The 16,539-nt window shown below is 38.4% G+C and overlaps 1 protein-coding gene across 1 annotated transcript in view; it reads right to left on the minus strand.

The window, feature by feature from the left end:
* Nucleotides 1–6,426: 6,426 nt before the first annotated feature.
* Nucleotides 6,427–16,539, minus strand: part of CERK (ceramide kinase) — a 41,473-nt gene continuing 31,360 nt past the window's right edge. Inside the window, exons 11-13 of the mRNA XM_059472513.1 lie at nucleotides 12,362–12,567; nucleotides 10,090–10,298; nucleotides 6,427–9,162 (exon numbers count right to left, since the gene is read on the minus strand). Coding sequence (XP_059328496.1) covers nucleotides 9,063–9,162; nucleotides 10,090–10,298; nucleotides 12,362–12,567 — 515 coding nt within the window. The 3' untranslated portion in view covers nucleotides 6,427–9,062. The remainder of the gene's footprint in view (nucleotides 9,163–10,089; nucleotides 10,299–12,361; nucleotides 12,568–16,539) is intronic.

Here is a 16,539-nt window from a genome sequence, read left to right on the forward strand (position 1 = left end):
AAGAACTTCTTTCTAACATTCAACCTAAACCTCTCCCAGCACAACTTCAGGCCACTCCCTCAGTGTCACTGTCACCACAGAGCAGAGATCAGGGTCTGTCCCTCCTCCTGCCCTCATGAGGGAGTTGTAACTGCAGTGAGGTCTCCCCTCAGTCTCCTCCAGGCTGGACAGACCAAGTGATCTCAGCCACTCCTCATGTGGCTTCTCCTCAAGGCCTAGCTGGCTGTGAGAAGAGAAGGGCAAATTAGCAAACAGGAGCTGGGAGAGGGCTGTGGGTAAGTAAAAAAGCCTCCATGCTGTGCCCCAGATCTTCTCAGAAACCATGCTGCCCAAGCCATTACCTAAACAATGGAGCATCAGTAACTTGCTGTAGGCCACCACTCATGAGATCAGGCTTACTATGTGATCTAGGACTTGCTTCAGGACCTTTCAGGCTTTCTAGTACAACATACCCACCTACAAATGCTTTATTTGTAGATCAAGTCCTTATTTGCCAGTGCACTGGCTTCTAGGCCTCACTGCTTTCAGTGAGCTGGCTGTGCTCAGCCCCTGCAGCTCTGCTGCACTGCACTGCACAGTCACCAGTCCATTACAGACACTGTAATGTCTCTGTTGCTCTGCAGTGCACAGTCACCAGTCCATGACAGACACTGCAATGTCTCTGTTGCACTCCAGTGCACAGTCACCAATCCATTAACACCATCTCTGCCCTCTATTTTGTTTTCTAGGATCTGTTCTGTCTGTCCCTGTTGGTTGTTTCTCCCAGTGTCACATCTGCATTGTAGAGGCAGAGCATGGCTCGTGTCAGAGCCACCAAAGCTGTGCACATCCTAGCACGAGCTCCTTTACCACCAATGCTCCACGTTGGTGCTCCTGAGGGCCACAGGTCACCCCTGCTCACCCACAGCAGCTGCCCACCCATGGAGATACCCACCTCTTCCTCCTGGGTTCCCAGCACACATTTCAATGTGCATGAAAGACAACAGCTGCATAGTCATCAACAATATGAACTCTTCTGCTAAAATGTCTGAGGCCCCAACTCAAAGGTAATACCCACCTCATTTCCTGATAGATGTCAGCTGATTACACGTTCACATGGCCTACAGCCTGTTGGTATTGTCTAAGGCATCAGTGGATGTCAGAAAGAAGGGCACAGCAGGGGTCATTATGGCCCAATGTGAGTTGTTCAATCTTTCTGAATACAGCAGAGATGTATTCCCACCTGAGTGGGGATGCATCATGAAAAATACATCATTTTTTCATGAAAAACACAAAAATCACAGTAACTGTAGTTCTTTCCACTGATACCTTGCATTAACAGTATAGGAAGGCATTTTCCCCTCCACAGGAAGCTCTGGCTGTCACTACTGCAGGATGTATGCAGTGTCCTGGAACTGAAGAGAATTCAGATTCAGAAAGAGAATTTGTGCCTTTAAATCGGAATAACATTCCCATGCCAAATGGAGAACAGAATTCTGGTATCTCAGTAGCTTTGTTGGAAGGTAGAAACCATAACTCCTGGTAAAAACCAATGCAAGCAGCCACAGTCCCCCACTCCCCTTGCATGTGCAATATGAGGTGCATTGTGTTGGGTTACTTCAGTAAGGGCAGTGTGAATCAACAACTCTTTTTTGGCCTCCTTTTCTCTCTATTTCAGCTCCAGTGAAAACACTGAACTGAGTCACTTTTGCTAATGAATTCCTGCTGTCCTTTCTTATAGCAGTGTTACAGGATAGATTTATCCCAAACCAGTGACATTTCCTCCAACAAATGAAGGCAGGGCAGACAGCAATGGCCTTCAGTCCCAAACCTGAGCAATTGACACAGGTACAGTGCAATGCTTTATTGACTGTGTGGGTGAGTTTGGACTGCCAAGTCTGCATAGCCAGTGATCTTTGGATATTCCTGCTCTCTGCATCCCTCTTCTGCACTGGTCCATGCATTAGTGCCTGCTATTCCTACCACAAAAGCTTCAGGATGGACTCCCTGAGCACAGGAAGCAGCAACCTTGTGCTTCTTCCTCGCCTCACTTTCTTCCACTAAGTCTGTAAAGTATTTAATGCAGCAAAAAATAGAAATTCTGTTGGCTCAAAGCTTTGCCTGAAAACAGAGGAGAACAAATAATATTATCTGGTGCTCTGGTGAAAGAATACGCCTATGTTTACTCTTTCCCAACCCTACTACCAACGTGTTGAGGATTTTCTGAAAGTCCTTACTAGAAAATTACAACCACAGCAACATCCAGGTGTTCAGGTTTTGCCTGTTTTCCATAGAAAATTCAAACACTGTGAGACACAACAGAAATGAGAGGCTCCAACTATCTGAGAGCTACCTACTGGATTGCTCTTTGGTCTAGGGGCAGGGCAGCATCTACCAGCAGAGTAATCCTGAGAGCAGTTGTTGATCTGATAGGCATTGCTGAGGGGAAATGTCTACCTTAAATGCATCCATCAGAGCTTTAAACAGCATTCTGTGAAAGCATGGTATCTAGGTACTAAACAGAAATTGATTTGATTGAAGACTTTATGCAGCTGCTCATTCTAGAGCAGCCCTGTCAGTACCACCTCTCTTTTACAGAGCCCCTTCTTTGGTGGTAAACAAAAATCAGCTTCAAGTGGTTTTTCTTATCAATAAGTAGTTGGATATTGTAGGGTTTTTCCTTCTGTCTGAATAGTAATACTGTCTAGGCAAAGAACAGGAGACTGAGAGCCAACAGAATAGCCCAGGGAGTGAATTTCCCAAAGGCAACAAGCTGCTCTCTGTGCCCACGTGTAAATACAGCAAGGGAGACTCAGCTAAGTGAGTGACCAAGAATTTCTAACTCACAGTCTTTAAGAAATCTCTTTTGATAAGCTAATTGGGTTTGCTGAACATCCACCACTGAAAGCTCAGAAGAACAGATTACACAAACATGTTCTAGGAACTGTACAGGTATTTCATAGGGAAGAATTTTCTGTGGGGACTTCCCCTAATGTTACAAGACCTATGGGACAGATCCTTGGCTGGGGTGAGTTGCTATCCCACCACCTTGACCTCAGCAGCACTGAAACACTAACCTAGCATTTCTTCTTGTCCAAACTCCCCTTTCCTAAAATACAGCTGCTAAATATTAACATGAAAAACAATATTTGGGAGATTAAATTGAACAGTTATTTCAGAATGTTTCACATTGCTTCAGGAAACTATGAAGCTGCTTTTACAGTTCTCCTTTAGCAGCTCTTTTAGCTGTGCTGCTGTTATGGTAAAGTTTGTGAGTGGAAATACAGAGGGTGACACAGCATTTTTTTAGAAATATGTCTTCATAACAGTGATGAAGCTTTTATTCTCTCTACCAGTTGTAAATAGTCAAACTTCTAGCAATCTACTCAAACCTTTACAGCTAGCTTTACTGTGCAGTTACGATACATGTACCCAGGCAAAGCTTTCCAGCAGAAAAAAATGGGAAAAATATTTGTATTTTGTTTTATTTCTTCTTTTATTTTTCTTTTTTTTTTTTTTTTTATATTTATTTTGCAGTTGATCTCTTTCATCCTTTCCAGAATTAAGTTGTCATGGATTTTTAAATTTGCATCACTTCTGTTATTTGTTCAGTGTTTTTCCTTTATGAATAACTATTTTTCCACTTTTATTTTTCCTGTCCTATACTATTGAAATATTGAAAAAAAAAGATTAAAAATGTGGAAGGATAGAATGTAAGAAAATAGTGTAGAAGGTAGTCTCACACCTGAGGAGTTGCAGCTGTATTAATTACCAAAGATTAGGAACGGGCCTGCCCTTAACAGGCCACAGCTGTGTCCAATGAGGATGAGTGCTATAAAAGAGTGGGCTAAATAAAGTTTGTTGGCTGTACTGTGAAGAAGAAGGAGTCAGTGCTGTAAGGAGTTGCCCATGAGAAATCACCAAGAACGTATGGGACTTTTGCAATAAGATGACAACATAAAAACCTGTTAATTTTATTTGTTGTTGGAGGATTTTTATAAGATAAGCCAGAAGATTGCACCTTAGACAAAATAGCTACCAACAAGAGCAAATAATCTTTTCAGACATGCAAGAGTCATAAAGGAGCTAACATTTTTTGTAGACAACCTCATTGGTAATTTTGGTAGGTACATATTAGGAATCATTTCTCAACAGCAGGAAGTTGACTAAAAAAATAGTTAATCCTCTCATTGCAGAGTGTTTGAAAGGCATGACTGAAGAATGAATATCCCACCCCCTTCTAATTAATTGGACTAGTCATGTATTAATTAAGAACATGCATAAGCCTTTGTGAGATGTAGATCACGTGGGTAAGAAAAGCCTGGGAAGACTGCTCCTTCATTATGGACAGAACTCATTTACTGCAACTTAAACACCAGTTAGAATCTATTAAATTACTTCACTCTCCTGTTGAAAAGTTGAAATAAGAACAAAGTCACTAATGAGAATAAAAATGAACTCCTATTACTCATTTACTTCACAGAGATTGAGGCAGGAATTCTAGGGAAAGGAATTTGTGTTCAGTTCTTGGCCCCTCATTAGAAGTGCTGGATCATGTCCAGAGAGCTGGGGGACACGTCTGGAGTGCAAGTCTGGTGAGGAGCTGCTGAGGGAGCTGGGAGTGTTTATTCTGGAGAAAAGGAGGCTCAGGGGAGACCTTATTACACTCTACAACTACCGGAAAAGAGCTTGTAGCCAGGTGGGGGTCAGTCTCCTTTTTTGTAAAAAAGCAATAGAACAAGAGGAAATAGAGGAAATGGCCTCAAGTTGAGACCAGTATGAGCTGTAGAGTCAAGTTGATCTTTGAAGTCTCTTCCAATCCAAGTTCCTATGAAGTTGTGTCAGAGGAGGTTTAGACTCAGTATTAGGAAAAACTTTTTCATGGAAAGGTTTATCAAGAATTGGAAAAGGCTGTCCAGGGAAGCGGCTGAGACATCCCTGGAGGTAATTTAAAGACACATAGATGTGGCCCTTAGGGACATGGTTTAATGGTGGACTTGGCAGCGCTGGTTTAAGGATTGGGCTTTAAGATATTAAAGGTCTTTTCCAACCTAAAAGGTTCTAAGGTCCTATTATTCTAATACTGGAATTGCAAGACGTGTTTCTTGCAAGAGAAATTTCTGAGTCTAGATCATCCTCCTCAGGACAGGGTAAAGAATGATTGAATAGCTTAGGGGTCAAGCTAAGGACTACTGGGAGGCCCCTCAGCAATTACAGTCAGGGGCAAAACAAAGTCATCTTGGGGAAAATTAATATAATTTACTGCCAATTAATACTGGAGTAAGACGAATATACCCAAACCTAAATGCAACACCTCCTCTCCTCCCTCTCTGCTTCATTCCTATGCTCAACTTTACATCTGACTCGTCTACCTCATCCCTCTGCCTTGAGCAGTGCAGGGAGATGGAGAAGTGGGGGTTTTAGTGAGTTCAACACTTTACTTCTTTCTCCTTTCTGAGGGGGAAAGCATCCCCCATGGTCCACAGTTCATGTGAAAAATACCTGCTCACGTATGTGCTCCTCTCCATGGCTGCAGCCCCTGCCAGGAAACTTGCTCCAGCATAGGCTGTCCATAGGTTGCAGCTTTCCTGGGGGCACATCCACCTGGCTCCAGTGTGAGGTGCTCCACAGGCTGCAGGGCAATCTCATCTGGTGCCTGGAGCACCTCCTTCCCCTTCTTCACTGACCTTAAATGTCTGCAGGATGTTTATTTTCCATTCACTCCTTTCACAGCTGTTAAGCAGCACTTTTTACCCTTTCTCATTTATCACAGAAGTTCTTAGCAATGCCATCCCATGAGCTCAGCTTTGGCCAGTGGCAGGTCCATCTTGGAGCTGGCTGGAGACATGATTGTCTGACATGGGGACATCTGCGGCCTTCAGCCATAAGTTCCCCCTGCATCCCCCAAAGCCTTGCCACACAAAAACACTACATTTCAAAAGCAGAAGTGTCTGCAGTGCTGAAAAGCATGTTCTCCTTCTGTGTCTACTGTTTATCTACAATGAACATATTTTACTTGGAAAACATACTTCATGTGTAGCAGTTATTGCAACAAAACTCTAGATCCCCCCTCTATTTATCAACTATTTATAGTATAATACATATTTATGCACCTTAGAACACCAGTTTCTTTTATTTCTACAACAATTACAACTCTAAATACCTGCATTATAGTAAGTTTCATATTCAGTTTGCCCTTGTAGAGTTGCTTAGTATTAGCCTCAGTCCAGCTTCACTAGTTGCTTTCCTCCATTCTCAATGTTTGTTCACTCACACTTGCCACAAAACTGTCATCAACCCAACTGGAAGGTTATGAATTGCTTCCCTCTGTCTGATCTTCACTTTGTTTGATCTGCTCACAGTGGTTACATTAAGCATGCTACTGCCAGATTTCTGTCAAAGTGAGATTTTTTTTCAAATTAAGTTGTGAAAAGAAGAACACCAATGTGCTGTCGTACAACGCAGTTTTATTTCTTTAATGAAATGCCCTAGTGTCATAAAACAGAACACATTTTCTAATCTTGAAGCCAGCAAGATTGGGAAAAAAGAAAAATCAAAGCTGGTTTTCCTATATATAATTTCCATACTAAGATTACATTCGGAGAAAAAAAATCCCTAGAATTAAAATGTAAGAAAATTACTTACACAACTCTCTTAAAAATAAACCGGACATGTCATACAACTCACATATGGTGCTTTGCTACTTTAATATGCTACAAATACAATTATTTAAATGCAACTATGCAGCTTTTCTATTACCTATGGCCTTTAAATTTTATTATGTTGCAATACCTTTATTATTTACTTCACAGTTCCTTACCATACTACACAATGATCTTTCATCCTTCTCTGGTGGCTTTTTCTCAGAAAGGAGACCTTCACTGTGGCTTTCTTTGGAAACACCAAGCACTCCATTGCAGATACTCAAATATTCAAAGCATTTCAATAGACATTCACTATGAGATTAAGTCTCCATTTTTCAAGAAGGGGTCTCATGACTTGCTAGTAAACTAATGGAAAAAGCTGGTTAGTATTTATTCCAGTTCTCATTGATGAGAATGTGCTCTGGATAGCTGCAATGCCTCCAGCTCCCTCACTGTTGGTAAGCTGAGTGTGCACCATTACCTCCTGAACAAGAATTACTGTAACTTCAAAGTCTGGGTACTCTCACAATATTCATGGATTATCCACAATAACCATAGACATTTTTTAACAAATGACACTTTCAAAAAATATTCACATTTGTAGAACTGCATAATTTCATTTTCAGTGGGATGTTAGTTCAAAAGTACTATTTCGCTTATTAAACATGGCTTTAAAAATACAGTATATGTAACAGCTGTGTTAGAAGTGTCAGAAAAACATTGGATGGATCAACATTTCAACTCATTGCAGTAATAACGAAAGCAAAGAGCAGTAGTTGGGGAAAAGTATTCAAGTATTTTCCTGAAATACTATATAACAAAATAAAGATCCTAAACTTTGTATGATTGTACTTGAGGCAAATATAATTTGCAAGTGCTTTTTTCATATAAAGCAATATGAATAATACTTTGTAGCAAAGATATAGAACACAATTGTGACAATACACAAAACTGGAATGTAAATAACTTCAATAGGAAAAAAATAACCTGCCATTTATAATAATATTCAAGTGCTTCAGTATTGAAATGACCAATCACCATGGCTTACATTAATCACATATATGAGAGACATGAAACTAACACAAACTGGATGACAGAAGTACCAATAAATATATATGAATACAGAATCATCAGCTGTTTGGATGCAAAAAAAATTCAGATGAAGTCAGTTTTAAAGAGAACTTTAAACTTAAAGAAACACTTTTAAAAAGATAAAATAGAACAGGGGCTGACTTCTGTCCTCACACAGAAATAAGCCTGTACAAGAAGAGCAAAATTTAGCCCCAACCCTGGACACAAAACATATATGTGCCACAATACACAAAACTATATACAACTTAAATAATCACTCCATAGCTCTATATGACAGTCTCATGTTTTTTGTTATAAAAACAAATCAGCACAGTGAATTCATGATTTGTCAGATGCCAGTTTCTTCACTTGGCTTCACAAAGCAGATTATTTTGTTTCACATTTAGTTAAATTATTTTAAGGATTTTCAATCATCAAATCATATTTCTAAACTTAACACTTTACCATCTTATTTTGCAAAGACATTTTAACACATGGAGTAGAATGTCCAGAGAATTGTCAAGAGGGAAGCTTTTAATATGTTAATATCAGATATTATTAAAACCTAAAACTTGCTGGTGTTTGAGAACTTATTTCTATTTTCCTTTCCTGTGCCTTCTTGATATTATAGAAGTACTCCTGCAATTTGCTTGCAAGACTTTTCAGTTGCACTGTGTGGTATTTGGTATCATCCAAACAGTCATAAAACCTTTTATAATCCCAAAAAGCATGATGCAAGGAAACCTTCAAAGACAGAATATATAGGATGAGGTGTGACCTGTATATAATTGTGCTTTTATTTTTCAAATATCTGTATACTACTATTGTTATTACTTAAAGCCAGGAATGTGTATTTGAATTGCATTGATAAGTTGCAAGGTATTGTCAGACTTACAAAATGAAATATTTTAACTAAAAAAAAAAGCAAATGACAACAATGTTGTCCAGCATTTAGCCACACAAATTACATAACACTCCCAGCAGAAAACATCTTCTCAGACACTGAAAATGTCTTATCTTGGTGCCAGTGGGAAGTCCAATGTTTCATAACATTTAGATATTATTGCAACACAACTACTAAATCAGCTCTCTAGAAAAGCAAAGAGAATTTATCAATCATCATGAATACACAGATATAAGCCAATCTCATCTTTTCTAACATAACAGATTACATTGCTCCAATATATATTTTAATGATTACAATGTTTTTTAAAAAAAAAGACACAATATAGTAAGATGTCTAAAATTATAGTGAAGCCATAAAAAAAATCTAGAAGTTTAAAACACTTGTCAATTTGACTAAAATGCCTATTTACTCAATTTCCTTGAGCTTTTATTTTTTTCTTCTCCTCATTGGAGGAACAATGTCTATAGTAATTGTTCAATGCTACTCTGGCTGTGGGCAGCTTCATCTTTACAGTCTTCCTCAATTCCCCTTGCAAACAGTCTCATTAACTGGCAGTGAACCCTGAAAAATACAGAAAATAGTAAGAAATAAATGGGTACAACATTTTAAATTATAGTAATTTAATTCTAATAGTCCATTAATTTCAAACAGCTGGACAAAGTTTCTTACTGCTGACTACAGAAACCATGCCCTCATTTTAGTTACAATCCTTCCCTGCTAAGAGGGCTGGATGCTTTCATGTGTCCTCTTTTATTTCCCTTGTCCACACAAGAAGTTCTATGGGCACCTAGATGAGTAAATCTTGTACAATATACAGCATTTATAAAACTCCCCTTTGGACTGCTAAGGGATTATATTTTAACACTTGTATGTAAGTATTATGGGTTTGGCTCCCTTTGTTCTAAAACAACAAACAAAACAAGGAACCAAAACTAATCCAAACAAAAACAAGAACAAAAACTAACCAAAAAAACCTTTCAAATTTCACAAACTTATTTTCTAATTTGATTATTTGCACAACTGCAAAATTCCTTCTCCACATGTGAAGACTGGAGATAAGATTGTGCTGTGTGCAAAAAAAACCACAAAGTATGCGACACAGTATTTCTGTCAGGCAAAGATGTTTACTTAAGCAAATAGGAAAAGCGATTGCTCAGAGCAATGAGGCATTCCACACATTTAAAAAGGATCCTTCCAACACCATCTTCACTTTCAGCACTTTAAACACGTAATAACAGTTCCTAAGAAGTAAGTATGACTTCAAAGGTAGGGCCATCCATCTCACTCAGAGCGATCATTTACAACATACATGGCTGCAGTATTCTCTGGAAAGGATTCAAAATAGTAACAAAAATATTTAGGTTTATTATCAGAAGACTCAAACTTGCTATGCACAGGCATCTTTTTGGGATGCCTTTATAAGCATCTTTAAAATCAATGAGAAGGCTCAATGTGTTCTGCTATATAGACAGAAAAATCAATGCTCACCTCACTTCAATTGCTGAACTATCCAGAGTTTCTCCATCACAATTCCAGGTGCTATTAACAATATTACAGCAACAGGCTGGATGATCTCTGCAGAACTGGCCAAAACGTTTCTTTCCAATGTCTATGACATTGCTTTCATTGTCTTCTGAAAGCTTTGATGTAAATTGAAAACACTTAACCCGATAAACGTCTACAAATGGAAAGTCAAACTACAAGGAAAAGAAAAAAGCAAATCAGGCAATTATAATTAAATACATTATGCCAGTCAGCATTTTGTACTCCAGGAAAGTCTGTCCACTCCCATTTTCTAGAGAAGCTTACCTGAGTATAAAGTGATACTTGCTTTTGAAAAACTGCAAAGTCAAAAAAAATACAAAGCCAAAATGAAACCTTACTGTTGTCAAGGTATCTCTGGGGTGATACACCGCAGTTGCTGCCTTTGGCCCGGCAGCGAGGGTCAGACCGGCCCAGGCACAATCCAACTGGTAATATTGGGAGCCTTTTTCCAATACTTACTTCTCAACAGTCACTGTATAATGCCTTTTATAGCAAAATGGTGTAAGAAAAGCTGCATGGAAGACCATCCCACCCTGGATTTGCCTCCTGACTGAGGCCCTGGACTGCAAGCTGATGGAGATAAGAGACTCAGGTCTGGGCTGGGGTAGCAGAATACATGCACAGGAGGATTATGCCCAGCATCTTTGGGGTGGAGACCACAACCCCGGGCTATCACTTGCCAGGCTCACCAGACCCACATCAAAGCAGAGAGGGGGAGAGGATCTGGGTGTGTGCTGAAAAAGCCTCTGGTCAGAATCAGTGAATGCCCATCCTCTGCTGTGCAGAGGAGCTCCAGGGGCCTTCACCCTGGAAAGGCACATCCAAGGGACATCCACATGAGGGACAGCAGAGGGGGTGTCGTGGCCCATCAAAGGCTGCCTCAAAGGGGTCCCAGACCCTGCATATGATGCAAAATGATCCACAGTCTTACAGGGGGCAGTGTCACACCTGCCCCCTTCAGGGGACACACCTGGATGTTCCCACCTGCCATTCCCATTACATTCCAAAAAATTAGGAATAATTTTAACTAGTTAATTCAGCTAGGAAAAGCAGGTCACTTAGAACGCTGCTCTTAAAACCGAGGCTGCAGATTTACACTACAATATTGAACAAATGCTTTAATACAGGAATCATCAATTGAAGCAACAATACATTAGAGGATGCCTCCTTCAGCCCTAAAAGCAACTTAACAGATACAGAGCTAACTATTCAGCAAGCTGTATGGAATACAGACAGGTCATTTAGCAAAGGCCATGGAGTATGTCTGTGTGTGACTACAGGAAGGGAATGACAGGGAAGCAAATGTGAAAACCAATCTGTAGTAATGTATAGTCATCCTTTTATTTTTGGTTTTTCTTCCACATTTTCTTAAGTTTTCAAGAAGGGTTTCCCAAGAAGGGTTTTTATGGTGGACACTAACCTGGGACATATGTACAACCTTGCATTTAATCTCCACAGCAAAACCAGCATATACCAGAGAAAAATGGGATAAAAGCAATTTTTTATTGCTTTTATGCACTAAATATGATATTAGTCCGTTGTTCAGGTAATTTCCAGAGATGTTAATAAAATCAGGTTGTGACAAATATTAAATATGTGTAGTCACAGTCATAACTTGGTTTCAAGAGATATTAGAATCCAAAGCAGTGATGAATCTTCCTATCTGACAGCTACAACACATGTAAGAAATAATTTTCAAGCTGAATGCATAAAGCTCATCCTGGTCACTAATATGTAGTAAAATACTGCTAAAAGCCTGCAGTCTACAATCAAATTGCAGTTCTGGTAACTTAATTCTAAAACACATTTTTATACAGTTCTCAAAAGTGATTTATGATTCTTCACCACATCTACCTCAACTATTCATGCTCTGAGTAGTTTCTCATGCTGTGAGCAGTTTTTTATGACAACTACATAAGGGCACAGTTGTGATAAAATAACTTTAAATATCGTTCAAACAGCAAATACATGGAAAATGTTACAAAACTGAATTCAGATGGCAAAAGTGGAATTTTGTTAAAATACTGTGGCCAAGGAGTTGACTTCGGTAAAATGTTTTGAGCTGCTTTTTTTCCCCATGATACACATGCTGAGATTGCATCATGCAAAATGCATAATTTAAAAAAAAACAAACCTGCTTTATAGATATTATTTCTATCCTATAATAATACCAATATTTACACCTTTGATGGATACTGTCAAAAGGAATACACACCTGATCATCTTGGTTTGTGTGCCTGACAAGATACCGCAGAAAATCGAATCTGGAGCATTTCCGAACTAGGATGAGGTCTGCTGAACCATCTGCCAAATGAGCTGCTGGTGAAAGACCTTTGGGACTTCGTGGACAGGCACAGCTCATATTTACCACATTGATGGCTAGAAATTTCCCTTTTATAACCTTCCATTCTTCTTCACCTTCTGAAACACATCAATAAAGACATGGAGACAGGTAATCATTTGATCTATTCACAAGAACACTAAAAAGCAATCAATGGCAACTTAAAATTCTTCCCTGGCCATATTCATGTACTGTCAATAAATATCTAAAATAAACTACATTTAAAAATAATATTTTTAGGTATCTGTTTTTCATACACTAACAGAGAAAGTTGTTTTCTCCCTTCTGACTGTGACTACCTCCCATAACTTGCTTGCCTGCTCTGGCATATGCATGTCAAATTCAGGACCAGTGCTATCTGGGGAAACCTGCAAAGCCATAAGAAAAGAAAAGACAGGCAAGTGACAACTCTTGTAGTGTCAAAGTTCAGAGGGATTAACTTTTTAAAATTCTATTTCTGCTCTTCAACTTGTTAATCTTCAATAAACAATGATGCAAGGATTGTAGTTTAGTATTTGGTTTCTGAAGTAATATTCCTCTTCTGCCTCAATGCAGTAACTTAATATTTTTAAAAAGTCAAAGGGAAGGGATGACTCAGGGCGCAGCAAGGACCAGCAGGCAGCACACCAGGAGTCTGCTTCCACTCTAGCTCCAAATGCCCCAAAATTAAAACTATTAACAGAGTTAAACGTTCCTGTGTGCAAATCCTCAGAGATTTCTGGAAAACAACACAAAGCCTCTTTTCAATACCTTGAAACTCTGTTGGAGACTACATGAAAACTGAATGTGTGCTGGCATTGATACTCCAAGGAAGCAGAGAAATTTTCTAGAACAAAGAAGCATTGGCAGGCAATGCAGAGTTGTTGTTGCCAAAACTGTTTTTTCTTGAATATGGATAAAATATATTAAAAATGCCTTTTTTATTTTAGATTAAGCATATTTGTCTTCCTTATCACAATAAGAAAAAGCCAAAAAGCAGTCATAACACTGTTTTTCTCCTACCAATATAAGTGGACTCATTTCAAATGAACAATTCCACAGAAGCAATGAGTGGAGAAGAGACAATGGACATGCACGCTGTTCTAAGACTGGGATGAGTGAAGTGCCATTAGGGGTAAAATTAAGGAGTGAACAAAAAATGCTTAAGTTTGTTTATGTATACAAGGTAGAGATTTTGAGGAATGTTAACTGGTATAGACTCCAACATCTAACATGATTCAGTTCCCCACATTTTGGTTAACTTATAGTGATTTTCAAGGTGCTTTTCTGATGAGATTACAGATGATGTTCATGCTCTATATTGTATGTCCTGAAATTCTGATATTCCTTACTGTCTCAGTTCTAGGAACTTCACATTTACTTTAGAGAATCATTATTAAAATTGTCTAGGTCATTTTGAACCTGAAGTCTATGATGCATTCATTTTGAATCAACATGTTCCAGGCTCTATGCATCAGGAAAAATAAAAAGAAAAAAAAAGTTTCCGAAGTATTTTGCAGTTGTTCACTCTTTGAACTTCTCTTGTTTTCTGGAATTCATTGAAACTTCTTACTATACACTCTCTAGTAACAGAACAAGAAAAACAATTTTCCAGGAAAAACCATGTAAAACCATGTGACAAAAGACTTAAGGAAAACAAAAAACTTTATCATAATTTTTCCATCTAGACTATCCCCTCTACATTCTGAGAAACGAATCAGAAATAGCAAGAAAAAAACATGGCTTTTAAATTCAACATTTTTGCTTAATTTGCCACAGTGCCTTTTAGTATTGCTTGCTTTACTGCTGATCTTTTTATGTTGCTTTCAAACATGACATTACCAAAAGAAATAATTTAAATCAGATTCAAAATGTGCATCTTAAGAGAGCTGAGACATATCTAAATGTCAGACTATAGAATGACAGTTCAGGCTGCAGGCAAATCACAAGACCCTGCTCTGAGATGAAGGTAACTGAACCGAACATGAACTACTGGAACTGGAAACAAGACATTTTCTGAGATGTTAGTAAAATACACAAACAACAAAATGCAAACATCTCCCTTCACTGATAAATTCTTTTGCTGTTTCTCTGAGAAGCACTAGTAATTTAGTCATCAGTGTGTCTAGATATGTATTAACATTTTAAGTATGCTTAAGGTAAAATGCTTCTTTATGTTACTGTAATAGATGGTTTTCATCTGGTATAAATCTCAGCATGTTACCCAAGAACACCTTCACTGTTCAAAGTAAGAAGGAAGTCAGGGTATCAATCACATTTTAAATAAGCAACTCTTTTTATAATGATTTTGCAGTGTGTATCACTGTAACAGCACAAATTATTTGCTCAAAATATCCCACAGTAGGGCAGTCATAAGCAGGGAGTGCATAAGTGACACTCATCAGTGGCCTATTGTGTACACACACTGCAAGTTGCTGAAATCAGCACAAAGTGCTAACAGTCAACATTTACTCAGCACATGCACAGAGACTCCTGCACAATACAAAGAAATATGTTCAGCAACAGCCAATCAAGCATCCTTCTAAACTGATCTGAATTACACACAAACCTGGTAGGCACAATGAAAGAGTCAGCCAAGACACACTGCTGAGTGAAAAGCTTCTCTGAAGTGGAGATTTAAAATCCTTTCTACAGTGAATCAAAAGTAGCTGATTGTATTATTTCCTCACCAGTACTGCATGGATACGAGAATAGACTGCAAAGAAAGCCAGCTACCAGAAGTAGAATGGAAAAAAGTAAACAATATCCTACATAATCAGCTGCTTAATGTCACCTGCAATGCTGGCTAAAACTGTCTTGATTGCTAACTAACCTGTAGCTTTCTAGTAGCTCCTTTGCTAGATGAAAGGGAACAAAAAAGGCAAATTTAAAAACCAAACCAACCAAACAATGCACAGGAACATTAAAAAATGCACATAAACCCCCAGACAAACAAAATAAAAAAGGTTGGCAATTTATAAATACAATCATTTCTCAAAAAGACAAATTTTTTTCTTACCAAAGAACCTATTGTCATATTTATATTATTATTTCTATGCATTATTTATACTCTAAAATTTTTTTAGTTGAATCTGGGTATAGATTAAAATAACTCAAGAAATATTCTGATTTGACCATCTCTTGACTATATCAAAGATCTGAAAGCATCAGCTAGGATGAAAGCACTGAACAAGTGTAATGGGAATTCAAGTTGCACAGAAATCTTTATGCTACCAGTGAATCTCCACAGTATGATAATCAAAGTATGATAACAAATGCCTAGAACCTGGCACAGTCACAGTGCAAAAAACCAGCAATTGTAAGTAATATAGGTCATAAGGACCAAATGCTTGTCAAGAAAATTATAATTGTATGCACTGGGCTCTATAATAAGAAATAAAAACAAAGTAAAGGCAGAAAGAAGCACCCACAGGAAGCCTGCCTGCTCTTTAAGAGGGGCTTATCCAAAATGATGAACCAAAGCTGAAGGCAAAACTCAAGTGAATCGACATTATCTTCCTCTAGCAAGGCCCCAGGTGTAGCAGTATCAGTTCTTCTTCCCATTAGGATGTAGCAGCCAGACAAAGAGATACAACTGGGGGAATGACTGAAGAGAATTTATTAACACTTGTTTAAACAAGAGGAAAGAAAAGTGACACTCATTAGAAAAAAACCCTACACAAGTGTGCACAGGGGTTAGAATGGGGATAAAAGAGAGAGTAAGGACAGCATAACTACAGAAAGAGGACAGAAATCTCATTTATCATTTATAGTGAGTGTTGGTGGGATGTTGTACAGAAATACTCAAGTCCACTAGATCAGTTACTAGGTGTCCAAGTTCACAGCCTCATAGTAGGATGACATTTGTGCTAACAAACACAAATTTTTAATCCTGATCTTTTCTAAAAGTTATCTTAATAAACTGCTTCCTTCTATGACACCTCACAGTTCATCCATTCAGTCCTTTTCACAAAAACCCATTGTCCTAGCTCACAGAATATTATTTTTCTTAAAGAAAGGAAACTAAACACACTGAAATATACAATTAGTATAATTTTATCAGAATTTTCTGA

The sequence above is a fragment of the Ammospiza nelsoni genome, chromosome 5 (assembly GCF_027579445.1).
Source record: "Ammospiza nelsoni isolate bAmmNel1 chromosome 5, bAmmNel1.pri, whole genome shotgun sequence".
Lineage (NCBI taxonomy): Eukaryota > Metazoa > Chordata > Aves > Passeriformes > Passerellidae > Ammospiza > Ammospiza nelsoni.